This window comes from Lissotriton helveticus, chromosome 8 (genome assembly GCF_964261635.1).
Source record: "Lissotriton helveticus chromosome 8, aLisHel1.1, whole genome shotgun sequence".
NCBI classification, from domain to species: domain Eukaryota; kingdom Metazoa; phylum Chordata; class Amphibia; order Caudata; family Salamandridae; genus Lissotriton; species Lissotriton helveticus.
Window position 1 is genome coordinate 27170612 of NC_136069.1, and position 26788 is coordinate 27197399.

Sequence of the window (26788 nt, forward strand, 5' to 3'; positions counted from 1 at the left end):
GGTCGTTTTTATGTTATAAAGGAAACCTTGTACATATGTCACCAATATGTCACTACAACTTTAGGTTCCATTTTTTCACTGGGACAAGTGTGAAGGTCTCAGACCAGGGGAAGAAATTCCAAATATATAAATAAGAAAGCAAATGCATTAGACCTCTTTAAGAATGGCTTGTAATAACCTCTAAGACGTTTTATTACCATAATGATGAAGATAGACGCAAATGTGGACACACTACTCAACAATACAAAGGAAAACCAGGAGCCAACACTGAAGGTTACAATGCAAGCATTAGAGGTGTGCTCAATATAGCACCCAGACTGTGTAGAGGAGTCAGAGCTGCAGCATAAAGACACCAGACACAGAGAAGAATTCTCCAAAAGTGCCTTAAAAATTGAGAAAACCAAACTTAATTTTTAACCAGCACTAGAAAAGAAAGAAAAAAGGCATAAAGGACTACCTAAGGAGCAACAGAATCACTGGAAAAGGGAGCTGTTGAAGGAGAGGGAGTGCGACAAAGGAATTTAAAAGGATGGGAGAAGACTTCTGAACCAAAACACAAGGTTAGTAGAATAAAGAAAATCTTGAAACGCCACAGAAATCTGTTGATGCTACACGCAGCCATGAGAGAACAAGGTGGAACGATGACTATGAATACATCGAACTGGAAGAGTCAGATGCAGAACTCCAGTAATAGTGAGCAAGTAACTTACTAGTAATCGTATGTATCTGGATTCTAGCGAAGAATTTGTACATGACATAGAAATCACTGGATTGTGAAGGACCATGTGAACCTGGAATACAAAAAGAAATCATATTTCAACCTTATCCAGTGTACATTAAGAGTCATTTAAATCAATGGTAATGAGGAGGGTAGTTATAGCAGGTTGATATTTGTTTTGATCAGCAAAGACAGGCACCATGGGGGGATGAAGCCGCTCGCACGACTATGGAAGTTCTACACCCATTGTAAAGCTTTTTATAACCCCCCTACTCACAACAGAAAAACATTCCATATCTCATAAAAACTGCAGCTGTAAGTAACCAGATACAATTTTTAAAAGGTGCTCTGCACTCTTCAGACTGTGCTAGCAACAACCAAAAAAGTGTGCTACGGGCAGGGTGTGATCATTGTGATGGTTGTGAAGAAAACAACTTACTTACCTGTAACTTTGGTTCTCAGTATTGGTAACTTTCTTGGATTCCCATTGCTTGTATCATTCCCCCTCGTAGAGATGGGAGTCCCCGGTAAATAAAAAATACCATAGAAATAGGTACAAAAAAAGAATAAGGCCTAGGCCTCATCTCATTTTGTAGCATATCCACCTCTTTTTGTAAAAGAGACCAAACAAAGTGAACAGCCAATCAGAACAGCCTCACCCCATAGAACCTTCCTGAGAGAGCCTCAGATTTTCTACTGTACGTCGTGCAAGGGAGTCTCCACTGAGCTCTGCTCAGTTTTTTCTTCAACAACTACTTTTTTCAACTCAACTCGTTTTAAGGCTTGTGCCACCTGGTCCAAGAAGAGACTTTATGCGGAGGACAAACATAAAGACTGTATTTATTGTTTGTATCCGGACCATAAACCTTCTGACTGCAAGATCTGTCTGACCTTCTCAACTATGATCTTGCAGGACCGTGAGGGACGTCTGCTCACTTGGCTTCAAAAATTAAAATCACAAAAAGATCCTGTTTCAAGTGACAGTAATGATGCTTCATCTGCGAATCCATCCAGGAGATCACAGAAAAGGGATAGGTCTTCATCTTCTACTTCTCCAGACCCCCCTTCCAAAGCCTTTCAAAAGACCTCTTATAGGTCTGACAGGCGTAGTCCCATCAAATCTCCTCACTGAAATGTGTAAAGGAGAGGGGAAGACTTGCTGTGGATGTGACACCTGTGATATAACGGAAAAATAAATAAAAGTCAATAAATGTTACTTGGGAAATGACCATCTAGAGCAGACAGCAACTTCTGGATACCTGTGAGTTCTTTTTGATGATTGGGCTACTTTTAAACAGCATAGGGAGGATTTGAAGAGAGAAGAGGTCTCCTTGACCCAGGCATTTCGTATCTTGCAAAGAACCTTAGATGGCCCAAGCTATGCACCACTATTGAAAGTCATCGCAGCAACGCTCCTTCCGACTGTCACTTACGATAGTGAAGTACTTCGGAACAGAGTTGCAATTCTCTTAAATCTAATCTTTTCAAAAGTCTTTAGATCACTGTTCCACCTTTCTTTGAAAGCATTGTGAGCCCAGTTAAGATTGGGGTTTGGGCTTATAAATCAATTGACATCAAGGAAAAGGGCCTATGTAAAAACCTGTAACAGAATAAGATCAGCCTCCGAAAGTCAATTATGCCAAGCTTTGTGGCAGGAGTTGCAAAGGAATGAAACAGATCCAGCCGGCACTACTTAAATTCAGCGATTAAAGAACTGTGAATCCAATCAATATGAGCAAATTACCCCTCTCCAACTGCTTTAAAAAATATTGTCAATATTACAGAAAAGAAAGTATCCCTTATAAACTATAAAGTTTCATTTGCCAGTAGATTGCATGCCTGGTTTTTGATCAATGAATATAAAAAACTCAAATGTCAACCATATTTAGAGGCTGGATGGTCAAGAAAACTGAAAATTGATTTCATGCACTTCCGTTTCTGCAGCATTCCCGGAGCAGAAAAAAATGTAAAAAATTGAATAAGGCAAACATGAAATCTCCCTGTAGACTGTGTACTAAAGGGGTAGAAAATATCACACACATCACGTGTATGCTTCGGATTATTGAAAGAAAGAAGACAAATGCTGAAATCCCTTTTAACGAGCAGGGAGTACGTACCTGTAGGCAGGCTGTCATTGCATTTGTATTTATTTATTTATTTATTTTAAAGGTTTTATATAGCGCTACTGGACCCAAGAGTATCAGAGCGCTTTACAGGATAAATTACACATCAAGAAAAAGATCAACATAGAGCAATTTGTTAACATAGGATTCGGCATTTGAATCTTACGAGTGTAAAAGGAAAAGGTAATTCAGAGATCAAGTAACGGAGAAGAGGACTGTTGAATAAGTAGATAGAGAGGGGTAGATAGAGAAGGAGAGTGAATATAGGAAAAGGAAGTAGGAGGGGGTGAATAGAGGAGTGCAATGAGTAAATGGACATAGCGTTCAGTATAATTAAGGACCTCAATATTTGTTGAGAAGAACCAGCTTGAGGCTTTTTTTGAAGAGAGGGTAGGAAGCGTTGCAACAAAGATCTTTGGGAAGAGAATTCCAAATCGATGGGGCATTACCTGAGAATGCACGTGATTGAGTCTTTTTATTTTTAATCCGAGGGGGGATTAGGACAAGGGCGTTAATGCTCCTCAGAGATCTAGTACACCCTGCTTTTTGGAGTTTGTGGTAAAGGTACGAGGGGGTGTTTTGGTGAAGGGCTTTGTGAGTGATACAGGCAATCTTGTAGGTGGATCTACCTTCTATTGGAAGCCATTTGAGGTTTTTGAGGACAGGAGAGATGTGATCATATCGCTTACAGTCTGAGATAAGCCTGGCCGCCAGGTTGAGAACAGATTTAATCGGGGCAAGTTGGACTTTCGGGGTGCCAGCAAGGGTGGCGTCGCCATAGTCAATTCTGGAAAGGACAAGAGATTGTACAACGATTTTAAAGTCGTCAGCTGGATTAAAGGGTTTAATTTTATTAAGGTGATGTAGAGTGAAGAGAGCACCTTTAGCCGCATTTTTAATATAAGGGATGAGATTAAGATTCTGTTCGATGCTAATGCCAAGGGATTTGACAGAGTTGGAGGTGGAGAGAGAGCAGTTAAGTGCTTTGATATCTGCAATCCAGTGTTGGATAGGCAGAGAGTTGTTTTTAGGAGCGAAAAGGATGATTTCATTTTTTTAATGGATTTACTTTGAGGTGGTTAAGATTAAACCAGGCTTGGACTTTGGTAAGGGTATCGTTGAGATGTAAGATGTCGTTGCGGGATTTGATCTAATAATATAGTTGAGTGTCATCGGCATAAAGGTGGTTACTGATTTTAGCTTGTTTGAGAATAAGGGTGAGGGTTTCCATGAAGAGGTTGAAAAGAGTTGGAGAGAGGATAGAGCCTTGTGAGATACCAAGTGAGACAGGTTGAGGTTTGGAGAGGCAACCGCTGAGCTTAATTTGTTGGGTTCTATTATGGAGATACGAGGTGGACCACTTGAGGACATTGCCATCAAAACCGAAGCGGTCTTTGAGAGTTTTAAGTAGGGTGAAATGATTAACAGTATCAAAGGCCACGGAGAGGTCAAGGAGGATGAGGAGGGAGGATTCGCCTTTGTCTAAAAAGCGATGAATGTCATTAGTAATGTTGAGCATTGCAGTTTCGGTGCTGAATCCCTTTCTGAAACCAGATTGGAAAACGTCAAGGAGATTGAATGAGTCGATGTGGTTATCCAATTGTGACAGGACACATTTTTCAAGGACTTTGGAGAGGAAGGGAAGGTTTGAGATAGGGCGCAATTTGTTTAAGTCATGACGGTCAGCAGCGGTGTTTTTGAGGATGGGCGTGATTTGACCTAGTTGAACGGAGGCAGGAACACTCCCAGTGGCAAAGGAGGAGTTGATAATGTTGGTCCATACAGGGGCAATGATGTGCTTAAGTTCCTGAACCAAATGAGCGGGAAGAGGATCTTCGGTATGTGAGGATGATTTGAGTTTGGAGATGATGTTGAGAACAGCAGTTTCAGATATTGGACAGAATTCACTCCAAGTAGCATTGTTTTTTGACTGGGGGTCAGTATAATTGGAGTCAAACTGAGGGAAAGCGAGGAGGGGTTGAGAGGGAACAGGAGAATAGGGAGCAGTGGACAAAAGTACAGTTGGAATGCTAGGGATGAGGTGTTGGCCGAGGGGAGGGTGGAATGAGGGAGGAGTTGGTTGAGTGGGGTGGGGTGGAGAAGGATAGCTCTATCTTGTTGACTTTATTAGAAAAGAACCTCTCAACTGTGGCTAATAGTTTTGGAGGGCCAGAGAAGGTTTGTTTTTTGACAATGTTAAAAAGTTCTCTGGGACGATTTCTAGCCTGGTCGAGTTGAGAACAAAGGAAGGAGGGTTTTTCGTTGAAGAGGTGCTTTTTGTAATTGGCCCTGGCATTTCTAAGGAGTACCAAGTTAGAAGAGGAAGGTTGATTACTCTAAGTACGTTCCGACTGCCTGAGGGCACGTCTTTCATTATTAAGGTCAGAGTTGAACCAGGATTTGGGTGGGATGTTTTTTTGTGGTTTTAGTTTAGTTGGGGCAATTTGGTCACGGGCTTCAAGGATAGAATTTTTGTAATGATCAGTTAGGTCGGCAGTGCTATGGGAGAGACGGGGGGAGTATTAATCTAGTTTTAATTGTAGATTCCAACTCGCCAGGGGGAATGAGGTGAAGATTTCAGGTTTGTTTCATTGGTAAGCTGCCGCTTGGGGTAGGACGAGTAATAGAGCTGTTCATGGTGAAGAGGATAAGGTGGTGATCGTATCGTTAAAGAGGATAACTGCAGGGTCCTCATTTTTATTCCAATGAATATTATAGTCTCCTAGGAAGAGATTCCTGGAGTTAGAGAGCACTGCTTGAATAATGAGGTTAGACAGCTCCTCGGCAAAGGTGATAGAATTACTGCCAGGGTCCACTATGTTCTGTCTGTCAGTACTTAAAAAGTACTTAAAAAACCCTCATTCACGCAGGCAGACCGTGTGGCGGTTTATCTTGGTTCTCCGCCTTTGTTAGGTGCATGACAGCATCATCATCGGGTCTCTTTTTTGCAAACTGATTATGAGCTCACATTCCAGATGATGGACTACGACAACATCAGAGACATCATAGGCGCAATCAATAAAGAAACCAGTAATGTTGTCAACTATGATGACCTCAGCTTTACGCAAGATAGGGCAACTTCTTCCACTGTGCCTAGGCGAGTCCCCCTTCTGTTTCAGAAATTCTATAACCCCTCTAGCATACTATTAATAAGGGTTCTGCATATAGTAGATACAGCCCCCCTTTCCGATCACCCCCAGCACTTTACCTTCCATAGTCCGTAATCGCTCCTGTAATCTGTAGGTATGTTGCCTAGAGTACGTTTCCCAACTGTATATATTTATACATCTGTAGTCTATTTATTTCTTACTCTGTTTGTAACCTAGGCAACATTCTCATTTTATTGCCTTTAATCAAATCTTTCAGTTTATTGATCCAGATATTGACCCATGATAGTTACGCTTTAGCACGCCTCCTTCCGAAAGTGGTGTCTGTTGTTATTTTGACCTTCTGCTCCGAACAGCAGGTCGCCCCCCTATTTGCAGTTGGCACAGTATGCCCAGACAGGGGTCCCTTGCTCACTTTGCCACTGGATTCAAGTTAGCCTGGCTGATGAAGGGTGTTAGCCCAAAACCGGTCCCAGGATGCTTGTTTCCGGTCCAGGGAACACCTGGCTTGGGCTAAACTACAGAGACAAGACTGATTCGCATATGGTTGGGTCTGAAATGGGGTGGCGAAACGAGCTAAAGAACGATGATGGATTCAACCTAAATCGAATAGTGACTGGGGGTGAGTGTCTGAAAGGTTTCAGAGCTCCGTCCATCATCTACTTGTGTTTGCTATGTCTTTGCACCTGGCCTAGTCTGTCTGCCTCTGTATTTATCTCAGACCCCTGAGGGTTAAGACAAGAGCTGCCTAGACTTTGGTCTGGAGGCAAGTATTGGTGTTTGATATTTTTGATGTAGGAGTGTTTGTAGCCTACATCCATCCATGTGCCTGTCCATCATGTCTTACGCTGCTTCTCTTGCTCATTTTAAGGTTTCTCCTGAGATTCGATCTTTTGTTTGTTCCTGTCCTTGCTTATCATTAACCAGCACCTGTCGGTTTCACTTTTTTTCATTGTATGTTTGTCCCTTCCATGGAGCATGGACAAAGTACTGATTAATTGCTTTATTGGTGTCCTGCCATGGCTGACCTCGGATTCAGGTACTTTTTTGATCCATCCTGTTTTTCTTGCTTCCTTGTTGTCGTTGCTTGCCTGTTGTTGTTTGCACAGCACGCCTCCTGCAGTTTGTTACCTCTGCCGTCTCCAGTCACCGATGCTGGTTACATTTTAGTTGCACCTAGCACAATATTTGACCTATGGAGTCTGAGGAAACTAGGCAAACCTAAACTTTTGGTTGGAGTGAAATGCAAAATGGTCAGCTATAAGTGTTTTGTGTATTATTTTCTTCCTCTCTGCAGGTAGAAAAGCATGTGACCACCTACACATACAGGCAATAGACCACAGATAAGGCATTACAGAAAAAGCAGCTTTACTCCTACATGTCACAGTAGCCCTGAGTCATATCGCAGACCAGTGGTAGCTGGTGAAATTTGAAAATAGCAGGATGGGAAAAAAATCAAGGTGAAACGCAGTGAGTAAGGAAAAAACATATAACCCCAAAAAGAAGGTTTGGCTGGGAGATTTCTGCCACAAAAAGTACTATTGTGAGACCATGTATCTACACCCAGTCAGTACATGAAATAAGCAAGCACTACATGCCCAATTTAGCTAATCGATAACAACAATTCCACAAAGAGCTGCATTAATTTCCTTAGAACATTAAACCAGTTGCACCTTCAATGGGGGTGGGGGCTAGAGACTGAATTTCATCAGCCTTAGTGGGGTCACTGCTGCAGCAGCTCTCTCTTGACAATCAAGAAAGTATAGAAATCAGAGAAGGACAGTGGAAAAGATAGCCGCATCAGCAACAATGACTAAAAGATTGAGACACGCCAACCCAACGCGACCTGGAATCCGAGTCGGGTCCACAGAGCATTTATTCTACATTCATAGGGACGTAACTACCGACCTTCCTCTTTTTTTCTTTCCGTGTATGATATGTACCATGCATTGATGCCTGCCTTACCGGCAGCTGGGAGTTCCTTCCTGTTGCGTTAACTTTGTCCAGCCACCCAGCTTCCACACGATGGGAAGTGCCGAGCCCTAGTGATTTCCCCTCAGGGATGATTCCTCTGTTGTGTCTTTCAGTTGGCCACAGGTGGACGTATTTTGGTTGTGTGGGGTCCTTCCAGGTTGGGTGGCTGTAGAGGGTGTTCGTTGGGGAACTCTGGGACTAGTTATTTGGCACTTCTAGATCCAGACCAGCCACAACACGACACTCCGAGGAACCCTCGTCTACAGACCCCCCAGCTCGGACAACCTTTGCCACCACCATCACCGACTTCATCGCACCCCACACCATCGCCTCACTGAACTACATACTCATGGGAGACCTGACCTTCCACCTCGACAACCCCAGTGACCTCAACTCCACCATCCTTCATGACCTCGCCAATATCGGACTTAAGCAACTCGTCACAACACCTGCCCACAGAGCAGGACACACACTCGACCCCATCTTCCCTGCAGGAAACAGCTTTCACTTCAGCCACACAAAGCAAAATCATGGACCGACCACCACTGCGTGCACTTTGCCGTCGACCCAATCCAGCCCCACACCCACCACAAAGGAATTGGAGCAAGGTTACCGACGAGCAACTCATCTCCACCCTCACCCGAGACAACCACACAGGTGCATTTGACGCTAAAGTAAGAACCAGAGGACTCCACAACACACCTGGATCTCCAATGGTGCAGATGAGCTTGCCCGCTACGCAACCACGACAAACAGCGACCCAGGAAAGCCGCCTGGTTCACCACCGCCCTCCAAGAAGCCAGACGCACCTGCAGATGCCTGGAAAACAACTGGAGAAACACCAAGACAACCGAAAACTACAACACCTACAAGCCAGCCATGACTGACTACCACAACCAAATCAGATCCACCAAGAGGAACTTTATCCACAACAAAATCCTCACCAACTCCACCAACTACAAAGAACTCTTCAGTGTCATCCAGAAATTCACCAACTCCCACAGCGAAGCCACAGACATCACCCCATCCCAAATCCTCTGCCATAAGCTAGGAACCTACTTCAAACTCAAGATCAAAAACCTCTACGACAACTTCATCGACTACCCACCAGACGCCAAAGCCGGACCCCTCCCACCCCCCAGAGACAACAGCCAGCCCACAATCACCAACTGGACACCGGTCACAGCCGAAGACACTGCCTCGACCAAGAAAGGCATCCACTCGGGGAGGCCCCACCGACCCCTGCCCTCCTCACATCTACCACAGAGCAGCGGCCACCATCGCACCCGAACTACAACGCACCATCAACACCACCTTCAACACAGGCACCTTCCCTGACGACTGGAAGCGCGCAGACGTCAGGCCCCTGCTACAGAAGCCCTCAACTGACCGCACCAACCTCAAGAACTACCGGCCCATCTAGCTCCTCCCCTTCACAGCCAAAGTTGCAGAGAAAACATTCAACAAGGAACTGACGCGATTCATCGAAGAGAACGCCATCCTCGACCTGTTCCAATCTGAATACCGAAGCAACCACAGCACCGAGACCACCCTACTCGCTGCCACAGACAACATCCGTACCCTCCTGGACCAAGGCCACTCCGCAGCCCTTATCCTACTCAACCTATCAGTGGCCTTCGACACAGTCTCCCACCGCACACTAATCGCCAGACTACTCGACACCGGCATTCAAGGAACAGCCCTGGACTGGATCTGATCATTCCTCATCTGAAGAAGCCAAAGGATCAGACTACCACCCTACCTCTCTGATCCCACGAAAATCACCTGCGGAGTCTCACAGGGGTCATCACTGAGCCCGACCATCTTAAACAGCTACATGGCCCCCCTCACAGCCATTGTCCGACAACAGGGCCTCAACATTGTATCCTATGCAGACGACACCCAGCTCATTCTCTGCCTCACCAAAGACCCCATCGCCGCCAAACTGAAAGGAATGCAGGACGTCACAGTTTGGATGGCCAACAGCTGCCTAACACTCAATGCTGAGAAGAAAGAAGTCCTCACCCTTTGAACCACCCCTTCAGCATGGGATAACAGCTGGTGGCCGACCGCCCTCGGAAGCCCACCTACCCCATCAGACCACGCCAAAATCCTCAGCATCACACTCAACTCATCACTCACCATGAACTGACAGGTCAACGCCGTCACCTCCAGCTGCTTCAACACCGTCCGCATCCTACGCAAGACCTGCAAATGGATACCCCCTGAGTCAAGGCAGACAGTCACCCACACATTCGTCACCAGCAGACTGGACTATGAATGCACTCTACGCCGGCATCAACAAGTCTCTACTCCACAAACTGCAGACGATACAGAACACTGTCGCTAGACTCGTCGTTGCCTCCCCCCAGCACGAACACATCAGCCAACACCTACAAAGACTCCACTGGCTCCCCATGGAGAAAAGAATCGCCTTCAAGATCCTCACTCACGCCTACAAATGCCTACACAACACTAGACCTAAATACCCCAATGACAGAATCAACTGCCATGTACCCAAAAGAAACCTCCGATCTTCCAACCTCTCATTGGTCGAAGCCCCGCGCATCCACAGAGCCAGAGCAGGTGAAATATCCCTCTCTCACATTGCAGCCAAGACCTGGAACGAGCTACCGGCAGACATCAAAGACGCTCAAGACCTGGCTCTTCAGCTAGACAGATCTGAGTACCCCCCGCCCTCAGCGCCTTGAGACCCTCATGGGTGAGTAGCATGCTTACAATTCCTCTGATTGACTGATTGGTTAATATGTTGTTTTGCTATCCCCTCCTTGCCTCCCTACCCCCGCTGGCCGCCTCCCATTGTAAGGTGTTGTACAGGGACTTTGTCTCTTTCTCTTAACTATACATTTCCTTGTTGCTCTGTTGATGTCAATGTAATAATTCCTAATGACATCATAGAATGTTATAGTGAATGCCTAAGCCTACTGACAGTTGCAGGCAGGCTGAGTGACAAGGAGGTCACTCCTGGTGGGGTCTCTTAGTAATTACCTTAAGAACTGGACCTGTAACCATCTATGAATAAAACTACATGAAATATATCCTGACTCAAGAACATCTTTTATATACCACATTTTGGCGACGAGGATGGGATATTAAAGAATCTACAACGTGCAAAAGAGGATTAAAGAAACAACAGCGTGCAAAAGAAAATTTAAATATATATACAGCGAACCCAAGGATAAATAAGGAATAAAATAACGAACCTAAAGGATACAGAATTCAAATATTCATGAAGAAAAGGAACCGGAATTACAAAAGAAAACAACCTCATCACCTTCAAGTAAGCCTCTGTTTTATTTCTAATTTTAAACCTCTCATTGACTATTATTTTACTCATAATAACGCCAGAAACGCCTTGCCAGACCCCACCAGTGTCTGTTAAAATCCGGACAGTCTGTTCCTTAAGGCGTCATGTTAAAATATTGAGAGGAAAAAGCATATTTCTATACTACTGCCTGAACTAACATAAATTATAAACGGAGCGTTGATGAAAGCAAGAAACATTTCCCAATGAATAGACAACCAAGTGTGTAAAGTCATCTTATTGCTACTGAAACATAAATAACACTGTAATATGAAATACATGAACAGCTTAATTTAAAAGAACCTGACCGTGCATAACTTTTCACTTTAATTGAAAACGGACATCCACTTTAAATGAAAACATATGTTTGAAGCAGAGCACGTTATTTTACACTCCAGGGTCGACATGAAAGACATAAACTGCTGAGTTTAAAAGAGTTTAACCGCACATGTTTTTCCACATTAACTGAAAATATATGTTTGAAGCAGCACACGTTATTTTAAACTGCAAGCTCGACATGAAAAACATGAAGTAATATTTAGAATTAATACCCGAGTTATTCTACAAAGACTAGTTTTTGAAATACAGAAATTAAACCAGCATTTCCTTACCGCTTATCTTCAACGGTCTTTCTGCCACGGCGCCGACCTGCTCTCCATCATGACAACTTTGAAAGTGATGACGTGATGGAATCACCCTGAGACTCGGCGAAGGATCAGCCTGCTCCAAAACACAATTGCGTGCGCATCCAGCCTCATCCCAGCATTCTGAAGAAGCCTGAGTGCCTTCAGCCTGTCATCACGCAGAGAGAGACGTCACAACGCGACGTAAGCTTCTCCATAATAGTTAATCCGGGCATTTCTCTCTATAAAAACAGAGCTACCGAGGCACAACGAAATTAAAATCACATCCATCATATGTTTAACGTTTCCTCAAGTGTGAGAAACGAAATTTAACCGAATGTCTACATGAAAGACTAACATCACGGTGCCATCTACTGGAAGTTAGTGGAACTTTTTATTTACAGTCATTTTCGTTTTAAAGAAGCATTCTACACTTCGTGGAACTTAATTCATACTATGTCTTCTAAGAGTGACACACTCATACGGTACTGTTTTTTTCCAAATGACTACGGTGACTACATTTATTATTTTAATTTGCTGTTTTAATCTTCTAAAGTATAAAATGATTTCTCTTAATATTATTCTACCCAAATTTTCAGGTGTGACAGAATTGAGATCTAAACATGTTTTGAAACTTATTTCAGTTCTCTACATATATTGCAGATCCAATAGAAATGCTTTTAACTTGCAATTTATTCAATTGTTGAAATTATTACATTCAAGTCTATATATATTGTGGATACCGTAGCAATATTTTAACATGCAATTTAGTCATTTGTTGAAGTTATTATACTTTTCTAGTCACATCCCTGGGTGAGTTATCCTTCAGTGCAAACCTTATCCTGTATATTGTGCATCTAAATTTATATTGACAACACATATGGTTATGATATATTCATTTTCACGGGTTTAGATGTCCTTATAATCCCCGTTACATTCAAGTTGCAACCCTGGGTGAGCGTATCCCTGCAACTTGTTTTCATTTTGAGTGAAATTATTCCTTGATGATATTGGAATTCACGAATTAAAGTTTTAATGTAAAACCAGTTAAATTACAGTTGCATCTCTGAAAGGCGTATTTTTGCAACTTGTTTTAAAATTGGGTATATCCCATTATTATTCTTAAAATACGATAAGGGTGAGTGTACCCCTTGACGTGATAGTTATGAAGGGTAAATGTATCCCTAGTTATACTGTATGATACTTATGCACGATGAATACATTCTTTACATATGATTTATACACGTGTAATTCCTGCAGGTCGTTTACGTGTTACATTATTAGCATTTAGTGTTAAATATTATTGAATGAATTTATACCTTTTTACTGATATTAAGTGTGACTAAATGTTTTCCACTGATTGTTTCTAGGTTAAGTGATTGTTGGGTGAGTGTATCCCTTCATTCATATTTTCAATTTCTTCTTGAACTTTCTAATTTTCTATATTTTGGTGTTTAGACTCTTGCCGTTACTCTTCGTGCTGGTTCACATGTGTTTTGGCAGACTCTTTCTCACTATACTTAAGGTGCCGGAGACGTCTGGTATTCTTTCTCTCTTGTGTAATTTTCATAACTTCCTGTATGTTTCTTGCTTTCGACCATTATTAGGAAGAGGGTGGTGGTGTGCGTTTGTGTCTTCCTTGTTCTTCCGCTTCTCTTCCTTTCTTATAGCTTCTTACATGTTAGTATCTTCTTGTTTGGCGCCATAGTTTATTTGCAAATTTAACAAAGTTATTAGTATATATCGTTTTTTGTTCTTTTCCATAAAGAAAGGAGATATGTTGTACAGGGACTTTGTCTCTTTCTCTTAACTATACAATTCCTTGTTGCTCTGTTGATGTCAATGTAATAATTCCTAATGACATCATAGAATGTTATAGTGAATGCCTAAGCCTACTGACAGTTGCAGGCAGGCTGAGTGACAAGGAGGTCACTCCTGGTGGGGTCTCTTAGTAATTACCTTAAGAACTGGACCTGTAACCATCTATGAATAAAACTACATGAAATATATCCTGACTCAAGAACATCTTTTATATACCACATAAGGCTTTGGCGATAAGCTTCTCATTGAGAGAGATAGAGACAGCTGCTGCTTGCATGAGTGTACAGGAGGAGAAAATGACCTGACTAAAAGTAATACTCTGGAATTTCTGATGCTTGAATGACAGACGGAAAGCGAGGCTGGTAGCCGCCTACTTTCACCACCATGAAGCGGACGTCTGCTTTTTGCAGGAACTACACTTGACAGGGAACACTTGCGTGCGCCTGCAGGCAGGCTGACTTGGGTAGAAACATGTTCCGTGCTATTCTAATTATTCATGGCGGTGGCCATTCTCATCAGAAAAGGACTGTTGTGGCGCACGCACAAAGCCTTATGCAACCCACAGGGACGATACGTGATGCTGGAGGGCACGCTGGGGGGACACCCAATCAGGCTGATCTCGCTATATGGGCCCAATGTAGATGATCCGGACTTCTTCTGAGAGGTCTGGAGATCAGCAGATACCCTAGGCCCAGGAGTGATTCTGTGGGGGGAGGGGGTGTGGGGGACTTCAATAAAGTCTTAGAACCCAACAGAGACAGTACCCAACGCCCCACCCAAGGCCATCAGCACAACAGCATTCTATTATAGCAGACCACAGACTGATAGATATATGGCACAGTCGAAACGCAAACATGGAGGAGGGTACATGTGTATCATCAGCAGGTCCCTCTTGGTCCAGAATCTACTTCTGACTGACCTCAAGAGACGTACTCGCTTGGGTTTCTACAGTCACCCATCTAGCTAGAACCCTTTCTAACCACTCCCCTGTACTTGTTGAACCTACTCTGCCGGACTAGCCATGCAAAGCGTTTAGCTGCTGACTCCCTTGAGGCGCACTACTGCATCAGGTGTACTGAGATGCAATCAGGTCAGCTATAGTTAATTAATTCGCGTTAAACAAGGGTACAGACGATTCCCCCACTATGCTTGAGGAAGCATTTAAGTCTGTGATTCGGGGGGGTGCATTGCAAAGCAGGCGTGGGTCCTGCGTTCACTGCGGGGAGACCTGTAGTGCCTAGAAGAGGAGATACAGGGTCTGGTAAGCAAATTCTTTGCCACCAACAAGTTCAAAACCCTAGGGGATATTAGGGGTAAGATTGGGGAGTTTAAAGAAGCGGCTATACAGAAGACACACTACCTTGGAATGGAGGCATGTGCTAGAAGATATGGGGAGGGGCACAGAGCGAGCAAGACACTAGCCAGCTTATAAAAGAAACCATGGCTTGCGACTACATCAGCGAATTACGCACTTCAGACAATGAGACGGAGATTGGTCAGACCACCATCTAGGCGGAAATTATATCCTTTTACTCCTCACTTTGAGGCGAGGCAAAATGTTACCCAGCTGGATTTGGTCGACTTTTTTAACTCTTATCTAGCTACTGTAGCTCTAGAATGGCGACCGCAGCTATCTGGATGAGCCGTTCTCTGAGGAAGAGGTGATCAGGGTCATCCACGCCTTACCAGGGGATAGGGCTCCCAGACTGGATGGCCTGACAGCAGCCTTTTAAAAGAATCTGCACTACTGCTTGTGTCCCATCTCATAAACATGTATGAGGAATCGCTGGAGCCGGGAAAACTCCTCCTGTCGCTTTGTAAAGCGCTTATCATTACAATTCTAATATCAGATAAAAATCCTACGCAGTGTGATTCCTATAGGTGCCTGCCCATGATCAATTTGGACAATAAAATCCTCGCCAAACTCATTACTGCGAGACTACTTCCACTGCTGCCTCTCGTGATGCACCCTGACCAGTGCGTCTTTGTTACCGGAAGGACTACATCTTACAATCTATGCACCTTTGTTGCAACAATTCAAGAAATTGACCCTCACTCCAAGCAGCTGTGATATATCGGGATGCCACTTAGGCATTTGATTCCTTAGAATGGCCATATTTAGTCGCACTCCTTTCCAGATTGGGCATTAGCTCCAAATTCATCAAATTGATCGCTCTCCTATAATCTTACCCTATGATGGGGCTTTGGATTAACAGGACGATACCCACCTCCTTTCCATGCATTTCGGGGCACAAGGCAAGGATGTCTGTTGTCTCGCCTTCTTTTTGCCATAGCCATGTAACCCCTGGCGGCCAGACTAAGGCAGCATCATGCGTACCGAGGCAAGGTATTTGCTCCTTGGGTAATACTGGTTTCTTTGCATGTGGATGACGTGACCCTGTACGTCAAACACCTGGCCAAAAACGTAGATCTCACTGATCAGGGAGATCGCAAGATTCGGAGACCTCATGGGCATAAACATAAACTGGGTGAAAATTGGTTACCTCTCAGGGCCACCGTAGCATAGCTGCCAAGTCTTCAGATTGCTAATGTGTGACATTTCCATGATTTCAGTGCACTTATGAGTGACCGGCTCTGGTGGCTCAGTGGACTAATGCATCCACTGCAGGGGCCTGTGTTCGACCTCATGGTCACAGGTTCAAATCCCCGCGGGCCCACTCAGCCTTTCATCAATCTGAGGTCAATAAAATGAGTACCATTGAGTTGGGTCACAATAAACATCTGTTATTCAGCGCCAAAAAACCTCTGGGTGAACGTGCGCTTTATAAATACACATGTTATGTTATCACACTCAACTGCCCAATATGTAACACTTAAGAGTGACACTTTCTCATGAGTAAAACCAAGTAATGAAGTTCATGTAAACAGACAAAGATCAAAAATGAAGCCTGGAGGAATACAAAAGCTCTAAAACTAAATGTAAACTGGTGCAAGAACATAGAAATAGAAGGTTAATGCTTGCATTACAAAACAAAATCTCTGCAGTCTTTTACTGTGCACAATACAATTTTACGACTAAGCGCATCTTCGTCGTGCTTTCAGTTGCAGGCTGACACCTTTTACCTCTATAATACAGAAGCCACTAGAACCCACTGGGCCAACCAAGGCTCAATTCAGTTTCTCTCTGGTTCCACACAAAATCTCTGCAGTGATTGCATTAACCAAGTGACGTTTGAGAACGGTATCATAATAGAACGCATTTCTCATTCATTTCTTTAACGTGTGGTTTATCATCTTTCATTTGGTTGTGCGCTTATTGTGTATGTAGTTTCTCACTGATGAAAGGTCAACAACGAAGTTATGGAATATTGTTTCCTTGTTTCTGTTTTGTTGTGACACCTAGACTGCATTGGATGCTCCAGCTGTCAGCGCTAAAGCACATGTATGCCTAATGACTGCTGCAGTTTGAAATTCACTAGCTAGTCAAGGGTGGCTTTAGTGCAGGGAATCTGAGCAGCATATTTCATGGGAGGCTCACAGCCTGGCTCAGGGTTTTACTTGCATGGAGCTGGAAATTGCAAACATCATTCAAGGCAATGAACACATCAATACCATTCATTCATTCTGTGAAATAAGTTGAACCCGGGGACTTTTTTGCCTCTCATTCTGAGATATAAATGAAGGAAAACAAGCCTGCCATAGACTTCATTTATGCTTAGACTGTAACAGGGCAAAATGGACAGGGTCGCACTTTAAAAAATGAACCTGTATTTGAACTGGGACAGGTGAAGAGGGACACAGACGAGGAGGAGAGGAGGGAGGGGAGAGGGATGAGGAGGGAGGGGGGGGGGCATGGCTCGAAGGGGAGGGGGTGAGTTCAGGTTGTCCTCAGCGGGGGGAGGGTCTGTAGACTCTACCTGCTCAGAGCCCTGCTCAGAGCCCTCTCCACCTCAGCCTGGGACGGTGAAGATGACAATCCGAGGCCGGAGGTGACGTCCGGGGTCAGAGGGTGAAGGTCACCGCACGGACCGAGGATCCTTCCACCCTTACAGCTGCTGGAGCCGAGGAAGAGGCCGGAAGTGACGGCATTCACTGCTGGTGCTGTCTCTGCCCTCGACGACCGGAAGAGGAAATCACGGGCCCCAGGGCTGAGAAGTAACTGAAAGAGACGACGGACGAAACTGAGAGAAACATCAGCCTGAGAAGGGACAAATAAACTGTAATGAAACCCACGCAAACATCAAATGTCAATAATATTTTCCTGTCGAGTTTTTCTGTCTCCCAACACTCCACTTCCTGTTAGCCAGCAGAGAGGATCTGGCCAGGACGCCACAGTCAGAGTCAAGTGCTTGTCGATGCTGCTTGGTTTAGCAGGAGTATGCATTGCATATTTTCACATGCCTGTGTGTAACATTTGAGTCATTATCTGCATAGCTGTCAATTTTTCAGATTGCTTATGTGTGACATTTTCATGATTTCAGTGTAAAAATGAGTGATATTCAACGACTATGAGTGACACTTACTTGCAAGCAAAACCAAGCAATAAAGATGTGAAAAACATATAAATATCAGTAATTACACCCTTTGGAGCAACAACAAACTCTTAGATCTTTAAAACTGATGCAAAGCACCAGAAGTGGAAGAGCACTAAGCTAGTAAAACGCTAATCCTCATAAAATACAGAATATGCGTGATTCATGTTCTTTTGTGAAAACTGTCACTAGTCAAAACGCTGATCGTGGTCCTGCATTCCATTATTCACCAGAGTTATCTTGAGACACAGAATCCGGTTCGCATTTTGCAGCTTTCAGCGACTTCCTGCCGGCAGTGTGAGGATTGCGAGGAGCACGACGCTTTGTTTTGCTGCTTTACCGCACTGCCGCCTTTCAGGACTGCCTAGGTTTTACCAGGATTGTCGCGTGGGTCCCTCATCGCTCCCTCATCACTCCCTCATCGCTCCCTCATTGCTCCCTCATTGCTCCTCCGCTCTCCCACTCCCCCCGCTCCCTGCTCTCTCTGGTCTTGTTCCTCCGGCCTTGGCTCCCACCTTCATCTTGTCACCTTGTTGTCTGCCTGCCATTTAGGTGACAAGTGGTGTATAGCGGTGACTGTGCGCAGCGGTCAAAGCTGGTAGGCCCCCTGAGCACCTCAGGCAGTGACCACTTTCACAATCTCCATCTACAACCCCCCGCAGAGGCGTTCACAGGGGCCCAGGCGGCCCCCCCCAGGCTGGGGAGTGCAGGAGTGGACACTACAGCAAGGCGTGGAGCAGAGTGAGATGGTGCACAGCCGGGTCAGTGGTGATTGGAGTGGTTAGAGGGTGGCGAGAGGTGAGAGGTTCTGGTGTTGGGGAACAGGGCATTGGGCCCTTCCCTCAACCCTTTACCCCCGCCGCCACCCCTTTCTGCTTCCTGACCCCTGCTTCCATGTTACCCACTGCCTGTCTCCTACGCTGGCACCCTCTCACGTCCATTAGAGGAACTGCGCCATTGATCAAGGATTAAGGACCAAGGACTAAGGACCAGGGATTAATTATGCGGACAAGGAATGGGGGTCTGACTCAGCCCCAGGTTAATTTCCGCTCTCATAAATCCGTGAGACGCCAAAAGGCCAAGATGTTGTATCCTTCTGGCAAAGTCAGTGTAAGAAACGGTTTGACCTCACAGGATGAGCAACAACTGGGAGAAGAGCAATCAAACTCTCCTTCAACATTAAGGACAAACACAAAAACAAATATAAATATATCCCAAAATATGAGTAAGTACGCCGCAAGTGACAACCGCAACAGTATTAATACCAGTATCAGTGCCAGCAACAGTCCTAAAGGCAATAATGACATCAGAAACTATTTCCACCAATTGCCTAAATTAGGCAACTCCAGTAACCGTAGGAAAACAGCTGATATATCCCGCTATGGAACTAGCAGCCAAATCAACGAAATCACCGCTAATACAGTAGTATGCACTGGAAAAAATGATACTTTGAATCAAAGCTCCCTATTAATTCCACCACTTTCACCAGAAATTATCATAATCAAGGGCAACAGCGCACAAGCAAAAGAAAATGCAATTGATCTCAGCCTGTTTCTTCCCACCAACTCAGGAATCAGCACATTGGGGCCTACAAACTTAGACAGTGGCCCCACAGAAGTTCCCCCCACTCCCGACCCAGAGGAAAGTGAGACAGGCAAGGAACTTCCTTCCCTAACTCCACATACCACGGTCATTACGGATAATGGTACACCTCTAAGACCCCAGCTGGACCCCCTTGCTTTTCTTTTTATGCCCACTGAGTTTGTGGAAGAGAATTCTCCAATAAACATACTACAATTAGTTGCCAGCCTGATCTCTGGAGTAGATTCGAAACTGGAACATTAAAACTCCTTGATACGCAGAGCCCAAGCAAATACAAATGCAAAGGTAATACCAACAACTGTGGGTGCGCTCCAATACTGCAGACTTTGGGAAAACTCCCAGAAATAATGAGCACTCTAGTTACGGACCTCAAGAGTGAGGTCAACAGGTGGACGCCCCCCCCCTCCTCATAACCTAATTCAGAGTCCAAATACAAAGACTACTCATAAAGAAAAAAATATGATAAAAGCCACGAATGTCCCACCGGGGCTAACGGATGACCAACCAAACAAAATAGGAACAAGAGACCCAGAGTCCACGCCGGGCCAGTGGCAATGGCCACAGGATAATCAAGATAGATCAGAAAAACACAGGAAACCTGCAGGAACAATAGCAACAGCTTCAAAGGCCCACCGAGTGACAATTGCCCGGTTTTGAAATTAAATTTGCAGCCCAAATCACATTCATGCCTCACTATTGTTATTAGTTCCAGAAAATCAGATGATCTAATATCATTTTTATCACTCCAACCTTTATCCAGGAAAAACAAGAAACATTGAAAAAGTTAAACATAACAAAAAGCGACAAAGGAAATCCTAAAGGGACCATCAAGCATTGGTTTGTGCTAGAAAAACATGAAAACAATGATTACAGTAAGGACAATCAGAATAGCTGTGACCTTACACAAAAAACAATTACTGTGGATCAAAATAGAGACACACAAATCTATGGTACAATTATCTCTGAAATACCTACTCAGAGTACTTCAGGTAACTCAAGCAGGAACTCGATTAAACCTCTGTCCATAACACTCTTCGCACCCAGTGCCCAGTTGACCAACACACAGGGTCCACAGATCGAAGAGCAACACCAAGACAACACAAACAAACCTGCCGCCGCACAGCCAACAGCCCACAATGACCTCAATTTATAAACACTTCTAATGACCAACGGGAGCGGAAAATTGTCCAAGTAAGCTTTAATGACTGTCCGTCCACCCTGGACACCACTCCCACTCTTAGGAGTGACTTACAACTTTGCACTTCAATGACAAATTGGACCGGGGAGGGACTTGCACCCCAAGAAATTCCAACTCAGAATCTAGCAGAGCCTTTAAAAACTACTAAGGTTTCTTCCAACTTACTCAACACCCCTAAGGCCCACGCCACAGGTGAGAAAATCCGAAAGTTCTGTTATATCCCGAATACACCTCGCAGGGGAATTGGGACATCCTTAATAGAGGAAACCTTCTGAAGCTCTGCGAAAATATTCCAGGTTTGGAAAACATCAAAATAACTGATATTGAGTCGGTGGCTTTTTCCGGTCCTGGGCCGAGCGAACTCAACGAAACAACTGAGATAACTTTCTTCAACTCGATCATGGCGGACATTTTGAGAGAGTACAAAACGCAACTGGACAACGGGGGCATAAAACTCAAGCCCCCGCTTGACACCAAATATCCAGAGATTTTGAAAAATAAAGTGCTATGCTCTCAACAGGGAGAACAAGACCTGAATAGACAGAAATGGACAAACAGCAAACTCCCATCCTCATTAACCACTGGATCGATTTTACATGGCTCGATAGGTGGCACACAGGTAACACAACGGAGCAACAATTCAATTCAAATCACCAAACATGTAGACGGAGGTAATCGCTTATGTTTAACCAAGGGGAACTGCATCAAAGATTGGTCCTGGCTCCCACTGACCTTAAACACTAGTTCCTAACCTTAGACCCTTATTGAGCAATCAACTGATACCAGCAAAGACCACCTATGCCCCAAACATTGGCTGTGCTCAGCACAGTAGCCCCATTGAGAACAACCAAACGATAAATATAATGACCTGGAACGTCGCAGTCCTGCAAAGTTTAGAGGCAATTACATTTCTTGCAGGAGCAGATATAATCTGCGCCCAGGAAACATGGGCCATTTCTTCAACACCAATAGGAGACTATGCTGAATATTTCAAACCCGCAATTAAAAACGACATCTTCGGCAGACCATCAGGGGGCATTTCAATATATATCAAGCACGCAATGAAAATGAATTTTTCAGTAATAAAGAATTAATCAGATATGCTTCTGGCTGGAACTTTGAAAGGCTTGAACGCGATAGACGGCCCAATATTTATACTTCTAATCAATGTCTATTTCAACCTCCATGGGCCGGGTTCGAAAGACAAACTTACTCGGCTGTTAAACAAGATCCAATCTCTGTTATTGCAGCATGCAGGCATGGACTCCATCATTCTTGGTGACTTTAACATCCACGACATAGGGCTAAATGCACCTGAAAATCATTTCAATGGGAGCACCGGAAGATTCAACGCCCTATTGCTGACGTATAACCTGGTATCGACACATTTTTTAACCACAAAAGCTAACCGAACAGCATTGATAGGACCTACGTATAACAACCAGACCACAATAGATTATATTCTATTAAGTGAGAATCTACAATAACATATGTTAAATTATGCGGTTCAACCCTGGAACGAAAGTAATCGTTCTGTTTTAACCTTGCAGTTGTCCATTACTGGGAAAATACTTCACACTCTCCGCTGCATAGAAGCAACAAAGGGAGAAGAGCTATATAGACTCCTCAGAAGAAAAAAATGGGGGATGCTCCAGAGTCACAAGTTTGTCTCATGGAAAGTAACATGGAAAGGCTGGCAGACAGGCCTTAATGATAAGGGTCGTATAGGGGAATGGGGCTCACTCACCTACGATTTAGCATCTCTGTTTCGGGGGAGCAACATCCATAGAACCCATGTTAACTCCGTATATAAATTGGGACATAAACCAGCAATTAAGAAACCCTCCAGACAACTGAATTTCAATCGCAGGGCCCATCAAGCAACTAGACCCTAGTCTGCAAAACAAGAATCAAAACTAGCGGCTAAGAGCAACTCAACACTGGTCTGACAGGTAAAACGCGAACTCACAGAGGAAAAATGGCTGAAGATATACAAACTGCTCACACCCAGCAAATCTCAATCTCAACCCAAGATGAGATGCTTCAAGCGCTCGTGTTGGATAGTAGTAAGCCGCTGGTGCCCCGCTTTAAAATCCTCCTGATCAATGTCACAGCTTCGGCTTAGATCGAGCAAGCCGTCTTCGCCAGCTGTGCAATAATCTGGACCAAATCCTCTGTGATCATGTTAACTACGACACAATAATCTGCGGAGACTTTAACCTGCGACCATTGGGATCATTTAACACCACCTCCTTCTCTAAATCCTTTAAGTAAACATGGGTTACAATCTTTACAGCTCCTAGCAAACAGCCAAGGATCATCATCCCAACCCCTGAAGACCTTCAAAGGAATAAGTACCATCGACTACGTTTTTGCCACAGCGAACCTTATTAATCACCTCGCGAGCTTTAAAGTGTTTTTTTCTAAAGATAGCGACCATCTACCAATTTGTACAACATTTAATGTAAATCTCCCGAAACACAAACATCATAAAGTGTTGGGTACTTCATGCAATGACGAAAGATTTCATCTAATTCGGAGGATAAAATGGGGCAAGGTCAATTTGCAGAATTTTGGAAAGCTGCCACAGGACAGTCCCTGCAAGCACAAAGCGGTGAATACCTACTATCTCAGTGGACTCCCATTATAAGGAGTATCCATGAATTACTTAATCCTCAAAAAGGCCCCAGGCGGCACCAGTTAAAATCAACCAACAATAATCTACCGATTTTGGCGAGCTCACTGCACATTCGTAAGCTGACAATGGCACGCAAGAAAACTTGCAATGCACTAGCCAAAGTCGACCTGTCATTGGAACTCCAAGGCGCAAGAAAAAAGCATAGGCAATTTATATGGCAGGAAAAAAACAGCAGAGGGAAAAGGATTGGCAATATGTCCACTCAATCATGAGCAATCATAATCAGGCAGACCTATGGAGATACATCAAAAACAAAACAAGCCAAGAACTAGTAAGGAGCAACTCCATTACTGAAGCAATGTGGTCTTCGCACGTAAATTACCTCTATGTAGCTGATCAAACAGGAGCCTCTCAGCCAGAATACTCAGATCCTTCGGACGACTCAGAGGACCGTGCCTCCATATTTACAATTACTAGTATTCAAAAAGTACTAAGCAAAATAAGATCTGCAGGTGCACCTGGTCCGAATGGCCTCCCGGCCCAATTGTTCAAAGAAGACTCGTCATTATTGTCTGCAATACTTCTCTCACTGTTTATAACCTGCACGAAACTCCATCAAGTACCCGACAGCTGGAGAGGTTCAATATTGCACCCAATTTTTAAAAAGGGCGATAGACTGAATCCCTGTAATTATCGGCTGATAGCCTTGTTGGATATTGAGGCTAAGATCTCTGCCGCTGTACTCCTAAAATATCTAGAGGCTTGGGCATCAACAAACGCAATAATTCCTTTTTGCCAAACTGGCTTCAGACCCAATCCCTCCACACTGGACAATATCATCACCCTATCTTACCTTGTCCACCAGGCAAAAAAAACAGAAGACACCGGTACTCTACGCATGTTTCGTGGACTATTCATCTGCATTCGATCTGGTGGACAGAAGCATTCTTTGGAGAAAACTGCAGGCGTGGGGCTTTCCCAGTGGCCTCCTCAATGCCCTCATATTGTTACACACAACTACCAGGGTGAGGCTCAAGCTGTCAGACACTGCGCTAACCAAGAAGATCAATACCACCCAAGGGTTAAAGCAAGGATGCGTCCTTGCTCCAATGTTGTTTAATTTATACACAGCGGATATGTCACAGGCCCTCATCACGCTAATCTAATCTCCCCAAAAGTCGGTAACACAAAGATCACAATATTGCAATATGCGGACGATATCGTCCTCCTCGACAATTCAAAAATAGGACTCCAGAGAGCATTAAACTCTCTCCACCTATACAATAGTGTAAATAAACTGAAAGTAAACGAAGCAAAAAAAAGGTTCTATCATTTGGAAGGGTGCTACAAAAAATAAATAACAATTGGTCCCTGGGTTCCCTAAAAATCTCTGGAGCCAAATCCTATAACTATTTGGGCACATGGTTTTCTGCAAATGGCGCATCAACAACACATAAGCGTCACTTAAAGAACAAGGCAGCGTCAATAACCACAAGACTGTGTCAACTACATGCAGCCCTTGAAAGTCTGTCCTCAGTACCAATTAGAAAGGTACTCAGGGCAGTATTACCATCTGCAATTACTTACGGCAGTGAGGCCTTTCCAGGTCAACTCTCCAACACCATCGAAAAATTACATCTAAAAATATACAAAAGAGTGTTCAAATTGCCCTGTTATACCAGGGGACCCTTGGTGAGACTTGAATTTGGCCTGGAGGGCATCACATGGTCAAGTATGGGGTCTTTTATAAAGTACTATCACAGATGCATCACGGCAACACCGGGTACTGTGAAATTTATTTTGCAAGATATCTTCAAACATAAAATCAATCCATGGTCTACTTACTTAAGGATATCAGCAGAAACCCTACAAATCGACCTGACCACTTTAAATACTTCTTTATTTACGTTCGCTGCAATAAAAGTATAATGAAAAAACAGACTAGAATATTTTCCAAGACCACGGACCTGCAAAAAATGAATACCACTCCACCACTAAGGGCCCTGGCAGCCTCATACAACAATGAAAGTCAAGTTGGACTTAGGGCACAACCTTATCTCAATTGCACTATAGGGCAAGCCTGTCCGACTAAAATCTTGGCAGTAAGGATGCTGGCACTACAAATCAAAGATTTTAATCCTAACTGGCCGCTGCTTTCTAAAGTAGTCTAGTGTAGTGTAGTGCGGCTACAAATCAGAATCTTTTCTACATTTACTGTGCAGCTGTCCGATCTTGCTTGACTGCCGCCGAACCTTACTAAAGCTACTCTTTTTAATTCACGGCATAAGAACATGTAACCAAGCAATGAACTGGATTTTTAGTACAATGGTCCCCCTCGAACTGGCAAGAATAGGTAATTTTTTTAAAGCAGCGCAGGACTTCCTAAACAACTCTATACAAAGCATTGAGCTTCATCCTGGACTCCTCCCTCTTGATGACCAGACAAGTCAACGCCGTCTCATCATATTGCTTCCACACCCTACGCATGCTCCGCACGATCTTCCGATGGATCCCGACCGAAACCAGGAAGACGGTCACCCAGGCACTCGTCACCAGCCGACTGGACTACGGAAACACCCTCTACGCCGGAACCACAGCCAAGCTACAGAGAAGACTCCAACGCATCCAGAACGCCTCCGCCCGACTCATCCTGGACTTACCCCGACGCTGCCACATCTTTGGCCACCCGAGGGACCTGCACTGGCTCCCCGTCAACAAGAGGATCACGTTCAGGCTCCTCACCCACGCACACAAGTCTCTCCACGACCTGGGCCCCAAGTACCTCAACGACCGCCTGACCTTCTACACACCCACCCGCCAGCTACGATCGACCAGCCATGCCCTTGCCGCCGTTCCACGCATCCGAAGAGCCACCGCTGGAGGAAGATCCTTCTCCTACCTGGCGGCCAAAACATGGAACTCCCTCCCCATCCACCTTCGACTGACCCAGGATCATCTCGCCTTCAGAAGACAACTCAAGACCTGGCTGTTCGAACAGTAGCGGACCCCTTCCCCCAAGCGCCTTGAGACCCTCCCGGGTGAGTAGCGAGCTATACAAGTGTTATGATTGATTGATTGATTGATCATTAAGTATTAACCCTCTGCCCATTGATAACGGACATTGATGCACAATAGAGTTAGCTTATGCCATAATTAAGTCTTTTCT

At 44.4% G+C, this 26788-nt stretch overlaps 1 protein-coding gene across 1 annotated transcript in view; it reads right to left on the reverse strand.

The window, feature by feature from the left end:
• LOC144773589 (uncharacterized) overlaps positions 1–26788 on the reverse strand; it is a gene marked incomplete at its 5' end in the record, with an annotated part of 141468 nt that overhangs the window by 15526 nt on the left and 99154 nt on the right. Inside the window, 1 exon segment of the mRNA XM_078658714.1 lies at positions 711–791. Coding sequence (XP_078514840.1) covers positions 711–791 — 81 coding nt within the window.